The sequence below is a fragment of the Aulonocara stuartgranti genome, assembly GCF_965226115.1.
Source record: "Aulonocara stuartgranti genome assembly, chromosome: 7".
In the NCBI taxonomy this organism is placed as follows: domain Eukaryota; kingdom Metazoa; phylum Chordata; class Actinopteri; order Cichliformes; family Cichlidae; genus Aulonocara; species Aulonocara stuartgranti.
In genome coordinates this window covers 29,477,750-29,489,853 of record NC_138945.1, presented here as the reverse complement: position 1 = coordinate 29,489,853, position 12,104 = coordinate 29,477,750, and the positions used below count along the sequence as shown (strand labels likewise).

Sequence of the window (12,104 nt, the reverse complement as noted above, 5' to 3'; positions counted from 1 at the left end):
AGAATGTTCAGTTTGCAGAAACATTTACCCAAAACTTTGGGCAGTAACACAGTAAAATGCTTCTTTTTAGAATTTTTTTTTTGTGGTGATTAGTGTGAAAAACAGCATTTTCAGCCACCAAACATTAGAAACTCACCGATCCTTTCTAACATTACCGGTGAACAACCACGAAATTAAAGCACTTTAAAATTGGATGATTCTTTTTGATACACTCTCTATACATGGAGGAAGAGGAGTAAGACATACCTTTGCCCCATGTTTCTGTAGCACCTCCATGATGTCATTATGCGCCCGCTCAGCTGCCACGTGAAGAGGAGTCATGAAACTACAGAGGGGAGGGAAGAGCATTAGGAAATAAATATAACTGCTCAACTTTAGATCGTTCAGATTGCTTGTAAAACAGAATGCAGTGCCCAAACGTTCTCAGAATGAGGTTGGATATTATCACGAGTCATCAACCCTGAGATGAAGTCAGCACTGTTTTTGCACTCCATGTACTATAGTACTGCATTTTTTCTGGGTTAAAAAACATAACAGAAATTTACAGAATCACCTATTCAGCAATGCGTTTATTCTAATTTCACTATAAGGTATCTATATGTATGTATTTATATATATATGATACATTCGTATGACATCATTTGTTGCATGGCCCGCTATCATTGTAAATGTAATAGCTTCAGTCCCACTGCTGTAAGGGCAGCTGGACTGGAGAGCCCAACATGTGAAGAGGCCCATTTCTAAGAAATTTCCAAAGAGAAAGCAGTGAATCACCAAGCCCACTGACCAAATCAGTTCTCATTTGTCACTAAGTACATCACTTCAGCTTAGCAGTACTTTATTCTTATACCTCACTTAGAAAGCTATTAAAGTGGATTCCTGTACTCTTCCTGGTTTCTGTCATGCAAATATACTGTTACAAGTGGTCACTGTTACTAAGCATGGTCAGTCAATCACACTTAATCAGGAGCCAGTCTATTTTGAACAGAAAACGTATCATAATCAAAAGGATTATTGAGATCTATGAATCAGGAAAGCCACCTAAGCCATCTTAGAAAAGTCCAAAAATGAAAATATGGAGCTGGAAATAAACATAATAGGTCACATTTTATGCTTTAAATGCTGGAATTATTCAGGATAGTTTTGTACTGAGCTGAAGCCCGAGGCTGGCAGCAGACTGAGCGTCTGAAGAGCGGACGATTTCTGTCGCCGCTGATTGTCAGGTCGTGTGAACAACGGTGCGTTCACCTACTGAAGTGTCTCTGAGCAGTGATGCAACCACTTTGCCTTGCAATGGCAATTCACATCAGCAAAGTGATTTGTGTTGTTCACCTCTAACATAAATCCACTGCTGGAGTCACCTTGACAAACATATAATGCTCTCACTTTATGTTTATGAGCTGTGCATGCAGCGGAAAACAACACTCACTCTTTATTCTTCTCGTTGACGTTGGCACCTTTCCTCAGCAGCAGCTCGGTCACCTGCTTCCTTTTGGGGTGAGGCGACGCTACTGCACAATGCTAACAAACGCACATAAAGCACACATGGACACGTCATCTCAACACGTCTGCACCAATATAAGAGCCAGTGTTTTAAAATGCATCCAAATCTTACCAGGGCAGTTTCGTGTGTGTGTGGGTGTTTAAAGTTGATGATCTCCAATGCCAGGGTCTTCTTAGCCTTGGCCATGTCAGCTTCTCGAGCAGCTTGAAGCAGCGAGTGGCCCTTAAACTCATCTGAAGACACGCGCACAGAAAATGTCAAATTTTTTAGAAAGAAAGCAGCTTCAGTTGTCATTGTGAGGTTTCCTACGAAACAAAAGGCTGCAAATGATGTAGCTTGCCACCCAAAAACTGAATTATGAAGTTCTCAGCCACTGTTACAATATATTATTCTACTTGCAATGACCCTGCAGCATAACAATACTTCAGAAAGATAATTTCATTTTTTTCCCCAACCAGAGAGCTAATGACATATGATGCAACAGTCTCTGTGGTGGAGTTGGAGCGGAAAGAAGCGATTATTCCCCCGAGGTCTGGAAATTACAAACAACAAACTATTTTGCTTCAGAAGCATTTCAGGCTGAATAAAAGGAGCCCGTCCTATCTACGGACCGAGCCAACAGCATTCATGCATTTCTAATCAGACGTTGAGATAAATGGCGCAATCTTCAAGGGCACATGGTTAAGAAAGAAAAAAAATTAAAGACGTAAAGTACAGCTGATGGAAGAGAAACAGTAGCGAGTTATGACATTTTTGTTCTGCAAAACCCAAACGAATTTTTCATAGTTGCTGGTCAGAAATACACAGAAATAATTTATTCAGAGAAAGAAGAAAAACACGAGATGAACTACACGTTTGCTCTTTGTATATGTAACCATATCTATAAACTGCTAAGAAAAGATGGACAGAGCCACTGGTTTGTCTCATTTTGAAACCATTTTTAGCAGTGTGTTTGTTGCCATCCTGTTTTATTTTCCTTTTCTGCTGTTTTCTGGACCCTGAGGCAAGGTGCAGGCATACAAATATCAATAATTAGTACCAAATAAAGCGTAACAAACATTATTTGTCAGCTTAAATTAAAACAAAAGCTCCAAAAGGCACGGACACCGTAAGTATAACTGGGAAGCTCCGTAACTTTTTTTTTTTTTTTTTTTTTCCTAAATGACATCAGAAACAGCAGTATGCGACATTACGTGATGGCAGAGCTTCAGTTCATCCTTTGTCATTTTTTTTTTTTTTTTTTTTTTTTTAATAAATAGGACAGGGGGAATGAATGAGAGAGAGAGGGGAGAGAAAGAAAGAAAACCAAAGGGGAGAAGAGACGGTGAGAAGGGGGGGGAAGAGAGACAAAAAAAAAAAAAAACAAACTCCTGGGTCACCTGTATGGAGAAAAAAACAAACAAACAAACAAACAAAAACAAACAGAGGAGACAGCAAACAACAAAGAGCAACATAATAATAGAGAAAACAAAGCACCATCACAATAAACTAGCTAGTCATAGATATCAGTATTTACTAAGTAATAAACGATATTGTGCAGCACGCAAGATAGACAGCGCACAGTGTGCTTTGAGGCAGCAGCCAAGAAAGCTTTAGTCCGCGTCTGTGAATACCCATGTGTGCATACCTGTGTGGATCAGCATGCTTGCATTCCAAAGGTTTCTCCATGTAATGATCTGCTAGGGAGTGTGGGGGGGCCACAGCCCCGTCCTCCAGGGTGTGAAGCGGGTATGGAGGAGATCAAAACTCCAGACATCCAGAGGCCCCCAGAACACAAGAGACCATGGAAGACCAACAGAGGGGCAGCCGCGCCACTGTCCCAGTAAGAGCTGAGGAGAGTCCCAGATGAGGGCTCGCCCAGCAGCCGCGGAGCAGAAGTCAGGGGGAGTTGCAGTGACGCGCCCGTGAGCTCCGCCGGCCCCCAGCTGCGCCTGAGTGACCGAGCCCTAGGCCGAGAGGCCGGGGGCACCCCACCTCCAAAGGGGCCCGAGCGAGCCCCAGGCCCAGGGAAGCTCCGTAACTTATGGGAAGCTTAGCAGATAGTAAGTTGAACACTTAAGTGCCATAAACTGAAGTTCCTGGATTGGTTCACTTTAAAGTAGCTTCAAAAGCAAGGCGATCCAAGTAGATTTGCCCAACTTGAGCACATTAATGTTTTTATAGTAAGTTTTCCCCTTCATATCAACTGTACTTTGTAAGCTACTAACCAACTGGCTTAAAAAATATATCTGGAGCTGGCAACATCAGATCTGTCCAGGAAGTCTTTGTTTTTATATTTTTATATTCCTGTGATGAGTCTGCAGCAAACGCCCAACTGAGATGCGTTTTCGACAACATAGAATCATCAAAAACGAACCGTCATCCCGCAGTTGTGAAAACATTTCTGATGGCTTATGATTCGCGTGGCATTTGATTTTTGTTTTGATCTGCTTCATTACAGAGATGAGGCAACAAGTGCAGCGAAAGAAAAAGAGAGCTGACCCACTAATTAACTCGAGTTGCAGAGGGCTTTCTGGCAAAAACAAAGGATTATCCAACCTTTTTACTCTGTGGTGGCTGCGTCCTGAAAGTACGATGAAAATTAACTTAATTATGGTGTAGTCTCTAATTAATTAATACATCACGGATCTCTAGTCAAATATTAGTTGCAGTGTAATGCGAACCGAACTAATATTACAAAGAAAACAGCTAATTTCATAAAGGACACGAGTATATAAGCAGATTATTTACATATTATAATATAGTGAATAAACCAAAATAAAAAAAAGAAACTAATTTAAAATCAGTAAGCTTGTTTGTGGAAATTTAAAGTAAAGAGTTCATGTTAAAACACAAATTGTGTAGTCCAGGTTCAAGGCATTTTTTTATAATGAAAAATAAATTTTAAAGTCAGGGATTGGATTAATGCACCCTGAAAACATGAATAAACACAATAAAATGTTTTATATAGCCGAGGAAATCTGTAATAATTCGAACCGTGGATGACTTTAGGGATGGGAATCGAGTCCAATTGCCATCCCTAGCTGACTTTCATGTTTTTTTTAATCTGTGGCTTTTCCACTAGCCAAGTCCACATGAAGAAACAGGTGAATATGAGGCTCTTTCAAGAAATAATTCTACATCAGACTGCTGGCTATCAAAATAATCATATCAATCTCTCTGTTGTACTAATAATCCCTTTGTAATCCCCTGTCAAAAAAAAAAGAAAAGAAAAAAAAGATTGAGACTCCCATGTTCAAAATAATTTCAAATCAGCTGTTCCAAACATAGCCCGTGTAAATATGCCCTTTCTAAAACAAACAGACTCATTTAGCCGTGCTGTACTCTGCAGCTGCACTTTATGTAAATTAAGAGCCACACTCACATGTAAGTCTCTCCTTCAGCTCGGGAGTGGGTGCCATGTCCACAGAGCTTTTGCTGTGGCAGTTGAGCAGGGTCGGGTCAGCCCCGTGGCTCAGCAGCAGAGAGCACACCTCCACTCGGTTTTTAGACGCCGCTTCATGTAGAGGGGTGAACTGCCACAGATCCATGGCGTTCACACAGGCTCCGTGCTGGCGAAGGAAAAAAATAGCGGAAGAAAAAAAAAAAAAAAATACAGAGGAGATTACTGACAGCAGTTTTATCATTATTGATTCTGGATTGCTCAAAAGGGAATGATGCCATCGGCTCTGGCGCATGTGTACAATGAATGTGTCACGTTTTTAATGAACTAACAAAGCAGGTCTTAGGAGGTCATTTATAGCTTCTTATTATGAATTATGTCCACCGACCCAGTATATTCAGAAACAGGATGTATGTGTGTTTGTACCTTTAGCAGCAGCTCAGTAACTTCATAGTGTCCATAAGAGCAGGCGTTATGAAGCGGCACCAGACCCCTGGAAAAAAAACAAAAAACCCAGAAGACTTCTCATTACAAACAAACATCAGTGTTAACAATTCTAAATACACACAAAATGTGTGCTGAGTCCAACAATGTGACACTTACACTAACATGCTGATGTTCAGTAAAAATACCATTTACCACATTTGATATCTTGGTCACATTGGCACGGTGACATCCTGCTAATCAGTGTTACACATCGAGTGCCTCAGATGTCAACATCATAGCGGCACTACATAAAAGGTTGAGGGTGTCTCACAGCTTTCTCACACAGAGCCCACGGTAGCAGACGTGCTCTCGCTACTGGATAATAAGTTTGGTTTTGTGGAAAGTGCAGCAGGCAATGACACTCATTCATCTACTTTGCTTAGACTGTTTGAACTGAGGACCATTTAAAGTCCAGTCCAGCTCTACTGCACATGTGCATTCTCGTGTCCACCTCGATCAGGTGAGATCTAAGTACCTTCAGGATTGGAGTCTATAAGGGGAAAAAACGTAAATGACATTTGACAACCTCCCCCGCACCCCTAGTGACAAGTTTTGACATCTCAGTTTACATCAATAAGTCGTGGTTTGACAGCTATTCGAATGGTTTCCAGGTTTTTTGTGTGGCTGCATAAGCAGAGACCACCCTCACTAACTTTTTATGCACGTCCAGTCATTTTAGTCTATAAGCAGGCCTGAAATATGACAGAAACTGCAGAAAAGAGCTTCAAGGGCTTCTGCAGAATGCAGTGCATCATACTCTGTGCACGCCAACAACAGAATGTGTATATATCCCCACCTAAATCTTATGATCCAATGAGATGGATTAAGGAGTCTCATCCTACTGGCTATAGCAAAATCTCATAATTATGTCTCATAAATAGCAGTGTAGTTATGATGTGTTACCATTAAGATGTTTAGTTTTTAAGAAAATCCTGAATTCAAGTGCCTTTTCCCCCCCACTTACACTCCCCTTGTCGTTTTCTCTGTACATACCCTTTGTCCTTGGCGTGAACATCTGCTCCATGCTGTAGTAACAACTGAACTATCCTCACCCTGTTGTATCCTGCTGCCAGGTGCAGCGGAGTGGACTAAAAAGGCAGACCCACAGAAACAGAGAGAGAGAGAAAGAAGGACAAATAAAAGCAAGAAGAGAGAGCGAGGAGTCAAAGAGTGGGAGGGGAAAAAAAGACAGACAGAAAAATAAATGTTAGCCCACATGTTCGCTCCGCAGTGTGACAGCCTATCATCAAGACTTCATAACCATCATTCCTGTTTATGTATGTGTGGGTATGTTTTCACTGAGCATCTTACAGTCTTAAGGTAAGGCTTCGCAAGAAGAAATGGGCTGTAGCAGTCTGCCTATAATTTCCTCCATAACACTGATGAAAAGCTGCAGTTCTGAATGCATTAAGATCTGACTGAGATGAGATGGCTTTAGCTCTTCGTGCAGCACTACAGTCTTTCAGCAAAGGCCATTCTTCCTGAAAGCTCGAGTGAAACGCAGACTGGTGCCGAAATGTTGCGGCAGCAAGAATGTTCCCATTATTCAGTCAAATTGAACTTGTTACAGGGAAAAAAGTAATAGAAAACCTGCCTCTAAGTCATGATATAAAAGCCATTTCGCAGAACTGGATGTGCTACAGAGCAAAGTGTGAATGGATGTTGGATTAAAGCTACTAGATGCAGTAGGCTGATATAAAAATGACATATATATACACACACATAGATATATACATACACCTATATATATATATAATATATATATTTATAAAAAAAAAACTTTTTTAGAGCAAACACTGAGATCACAAGAAATGTGTTAAATCTTGAGCAGCTCTACAAGCTTAATGTCCAAGTTTAACAAAGTCCCTTTCACACATGGTACCTGACTTCCAAATCCTTTGGATGCTTTGTGGTCATTTTCTTTATAGACAGGAATAAATCAAAATTCTTCAAAGCTGAATACTGATGTTTTCTTTAAAACCAACATACACCTTGCTACTAGAAAAGGTATATTATTCATGGGTCACAAGGTCAGTAAACTCAAAACAACATATTTTCCACTTTTACCTCCAGTAGAATCTAGAAATCAATCCAATGCTCTCACAAATCTGCTCTGCTATTAATCAGGCTGTGTCAATACCATACTCTCAGTTTCGCAGTCAGTTTGTAACATGGCACATTATCATGCTGGAAGCAGCCACCAGAATATAAGTACACTGTGATCTTAAAGAGCTGGTCAGCAACAATACTCTGGTAGGCGGTGGTGTTTAAATGATGCTCAGTTCGTACCAAGGGGCCCAACGTGTGCCAAGAAAATATACCTCCATATCATTACACCACCACCAGCCTGGACTGTAGATACAAGGCAGGCTGACTCCATGCTTTCATGTTGTTTACACCAAATTCTAACTCTACCATCTTAATGTGACAGCAGAAGCTGAGACTCATGAGACCAAGCAATGTTTTTCCAGTTCTCTATTGTCCAAATTTGGTGGGCCTGTGCAAATTGCAGCCTAGTTTACTGTTCTTAACTTACAGGACTGGCACACAGTGTGGTCTTCTGCTGCTGTAATCCATCTACCTAAAGGTTCTATATGCTGTGCATTTAACAAAACCTCTTCTGCATACTTTGGTTATAACAAGCAGCTTTATTGTTATTGTTGCAGTCCTGCCACTTTCCTCTGACACTTTGCGAAACAGGCTGAAAGAATAAATAGATAATCTTGAAGGGATGCAGTTCTGATTGGGTAAAATTGGTTCATGATTACCATCCCACGTTTATGTTTATGTCTTTTTTTCCCATCTGTGTTTCTGATGAACAATGCTTGGTATCTTATTTTAGCATGGCAGATGACTCAGATTACAGTTACACTTGAAAGCCTTGGGCGACACTGCAATAGTGAGGTATTGGGGGAAACACAACACTTACACACATTGTTAAATTGTTAAAAAATGATCACCATAGTTGTTTAAATTATAGCAGAATGGAGTCAGCAGGAGGGCTTCAAAGCACAATTAAAATTCTGATATTTTATTATCAAGTCTAAAATTACTTGGAAACCAATATTTCTTTTTTTTTAATTAATCTAATAAATGTAGGTTTGGATTTTTTTTAAATAATAAAAACCTTCATTTAGAAACTGCATTTTGTGTTTACTTGTGTTATCTTTGACTAGTTAGTTTGATGATATGAAACTTTTAAACATTCCAAAAAATTAAAAATCAAGAAGCAGACAAACACTTTTTCACACCATTGTACAAGTGTTCCCAATTGTGAGTGAGGCCAAACAGCTTTGCCTATATAATTTACTCCTTAACCAACTAATCTTTGCAGTGTCACTGGAACAAATTCTCTGCTCTCACTGAAGTCTGTTTAGAGTAAAATCTATGGATTATCCAGATTAGCCCAAACACAGTTTTTGGAAAAAGTTTGGCATTTCTTGGAATAAAACACTTATCACAGATTCTTCCATTGTATGATATACATCTCAAAAATGCTGCTATGCATGGTAAGAGGAACACCATCCTCCCACTACAACTAGAATGATTTGTTTGAAGCAATCCATAAAGTGCATTTGGAAACTGTAATAGGCAATCTGAACATTAGAGTGGCTGGCGGTTCATCATGTGGTATTTTACTCAAAGAATGAACAACTCTATATGGAAATTGTATAAATGTAAGCTGACAATGTGAATAAAGAAAATGTCAAAATGACTATAAGATAGCCTCATGTGGTCAACAGGCCTTCAACTCTCTTCTCAAGCCTGCTCACTTATGCATGTGGCAAACATATTACAGACAAGGTAGAAAGGCAGCACACAATCCTGAGAGCTGATGGCATGGAAGAGAGGTGCAATCTTCCCTGAATTACTGGCGACCTTTCTCAAGAAAGTAGGCACTCTGTCCTGAGACCCCATAGAACCTTTTGAAATACACTTCACTTCCATGGGGGATTTAGACTGGAGGTAAGTAAAAAGGTGCCACCAGCAGCCTTGTTTTTCCACATCTGTTGTTCACAAAGGTAAAAGACCAAAAAACAATTAAAAACAATTAAAAATAAATAAATGATTAATAATAAAAATAATAATCATCACTGCCATATGAAGCCACCGGATACTCTGACTGGTAAAATCGAGTTGCTCAGTGCAATCATCCGAAGGGATCAGGTGAGAGTGTGCACGCATATCTTTTCATCATATATTTGATCACACTGATGTAGATGATTCTCCTAGCTAACATTTTAAGCTCTAAAAGTAAAAATGGCAGGTCGTGACTGGGTAAAGGCGAATGGGCTTCACCACGGGCTGTGTTACTGTGGTATGATGGCTGCAAAGTGGCACACTTTATCCAGATTATTTTAATAAAAGCTTTGTCTACATCCAACAAAAATCTTTCAACCTCAAAGGACTGCATCAATCTGAGCTAGGCAAGCAACTTACCAGCAGTTTTTGAGATGTCAACTGCTAACACTGCAGATAAAACAACAAAAAGGAAAACAAGACTAATGCTAGTACTAACTAAAACTAATGTTTTGCTGTTATAAAAGCCCATTAAGAAGTAAATCACAGGCCACTTAGAGAGAAGAGGCTCTTTAAAAAGTCAAACTACTACATTATTTCAAAAGACTGTGATGAAACCCTTTGCAACATCTTAAATACAAAAAAAAGTTCGAAGTTTCTTCCAGCTTTTATAGCTGGTGTTTTCCACAAACTAAACAACAGCAACAAAAGAATGTTTCCTATGTCCCCCTCATAGGAAACTCAGAGGACATACTGAAAAATAGATCATCTCTGGTGATCTCAACAGCTCACTCAGGAGTTCAGCTGAGGAGCAGCAGCAGCGAGGCAGAAAGGCAGAGTCGGGTGGACAGATGGTACACTCGTATTTACAGGATGTGACAGCGGCATTTGAAAGGAGCAGGACATGGTACACAGTTAGTCATCAGCCTCAGTTTAAATGCAGTGAGTGCATTTGTGTGTGTGTGCGCGCTTGTTTTTGCAAATTACATAGAATAGAAATAAACTGATGAAAAAAAAAAGGAAATATGTAAGCCTTAATCAGGTCCTCAGTAAATCTTAAACCGGTAGCTACTAGTGAGTCATCAGTTAGACACACATACACACACGTGCATGTACTGTTGCATCACCGTGATGTTGTTGCCAGGGTCGGACTGGGTAGTTTAAGCTCCACCTCTTCAATCTGTCAACCCTGTGTAAGGAATGTGCACATGCATGTGTGTGTGAGTGAGGCACGCATAAAAACCATCACTGGCTCAGTTGATCTCATATTGGATTCCCAGCATAGAAGTCTTAAAAAAAGAGAGTGAGAGGGGGGGGGGGGAACAAAAAACCCAGCTCCGGTTGAAATCTCTATCCTCAGAGCAGCCACAAGCCAATAGTGCTAATAATCATTTTTTCATCCACTGACCCATCCTTCATTCAGTGTCATCCAAGTACTCTCCACTGCAGCCCAGTTTTTCCCTCTAATGCTCTGAATTCAGAGAGCAAACATGTTTTCATTTCTTCTTGCCAGGCATCATCGACGGCAAAAGAGATGACATGTGGGTTTTTGTTTTTTAAATGAATGCTCTTCAAAACGGAGGAACAGCAGCGCAACAGCAGTACTGCGAGCAAAAATAAAGGTTTTTAAATGAGACTGTGTTTAGGGAAGCACAAAAATTCTGCTGGTGCAAATACTGCGAGCAAAGAGGAGGACAGATTAAGGTGTTTACACACTTGTCTGTAATGTTTATGCACCAGAATACGTACGCATTTATGATGCAGAGAAATGTGAGTCTCACGTGTATGTATGCCACATATTTTTAGAGGATTATTAGCTACTTTGATTTGGCATATGAGCGATGCTACACATTAGTGCCGGAACATCTGATATACCGCCTGTGATTTTCTTGCGTGAATATAGCTTAAATGCTAGCTGAAGCTTTTCAATGGGGGGTTCAACATGTAATAGTGTTTGCTGCCAGGAGTGCTGTGCTGCATAATGAGAGGGGACCTGTATTAACGTTCTACTCCCAGTTCAATCATATGATGAAAAAGTGAAGGCAAAAGAACACGAATGCCATGCTGGGTATAGTAGTATTTTGAAAGTTATTTTTCCAGACGAATAACTGGTGCCACCAAGTTTGGACCTTCTTGCAACCGTCTTGTGATGACAAGAAGAAGAAAAAGAAAGAAGAAAAAACACATTCTGCTGCCATCCTGCAGCAAGTTCATCACAACTTGTAGAGGCATTTCCTTTTCAAATCTGGTTGGAATCTGAATGTAAGTAGTCAATATGAATTTATGTTTAATGTAAATTTCTGTGTATTTTGATGGCAACAAAAGATGCGATATACATACCTCTCTCTCTCTCTCTCTCTCTCTCTCTCTCAACTTACAATAATAATACTTATACCTCAATATAAAATCCCATGTGCAGTACTACACATGGTAATTTCATGTGTAATCCAAAGTGACTGCTGCCATCTGTTACACCTTTTGACTTTGACTCTATTGACAGTCACTTTCTTTTCAAAAGCTACTCAATAAACCTTGTAAATAATTATAAACATAGTTGTTTTTGTTGCCGGGCCATTAATTCCAAGTTTTTCTCCTCCTTTGAGAATCAACAAAACGACCCACTATACTTTATTTCAAGAGAGGCATTATGACGGTGAATAATAATGATGCTGGGGAAAAAAGAAATGCGAAAACAGAATACACTGTTGTGTT

General features: G+C 39.9%; 1 protein-coding gene across 3 annotated transcripts in view; it reads right to left on the bottom strand.

Moving 5' to 3' along the window:
* Positions 1-12,104, bottom strand: part of LOC309709875 (poly [ADP-ribose] polymerase tankyrase-1) — a 109,308-nt gene that overhangs the window by 38,040 nt on the left and 59,164 nt on the right. For all 3 annotated transcript variants that reach the window (XM_082538779.1, XM_082538780.1, XM_082538781.1), the window contains 6 exons: positions 6,366-6,460; positions 5,313-5,379; positions 4,869-5,055; positions 1,616-1,737; positions 1,430-1,521; positions 247-325 (listed from right to left, as the gene is read on the bottom strand). In XM_082538779.1, the coding sequence (XP_082394905.1) occupies positions 247-325; positions 1,430-1,521; positions 1,616-1,737; positions 4,869-5,055; positions 5,313-5,379; positions 6,366-6,460 (642 nt within the window). The remainder of the gene's footprint in view (positions 1-246; positions 326-1,429; positions 1,522-1,615; positions 1,738-4,868; positions 5,056-5,312; positions 5,380-6,365; positions 6,461-12,104) is intronic.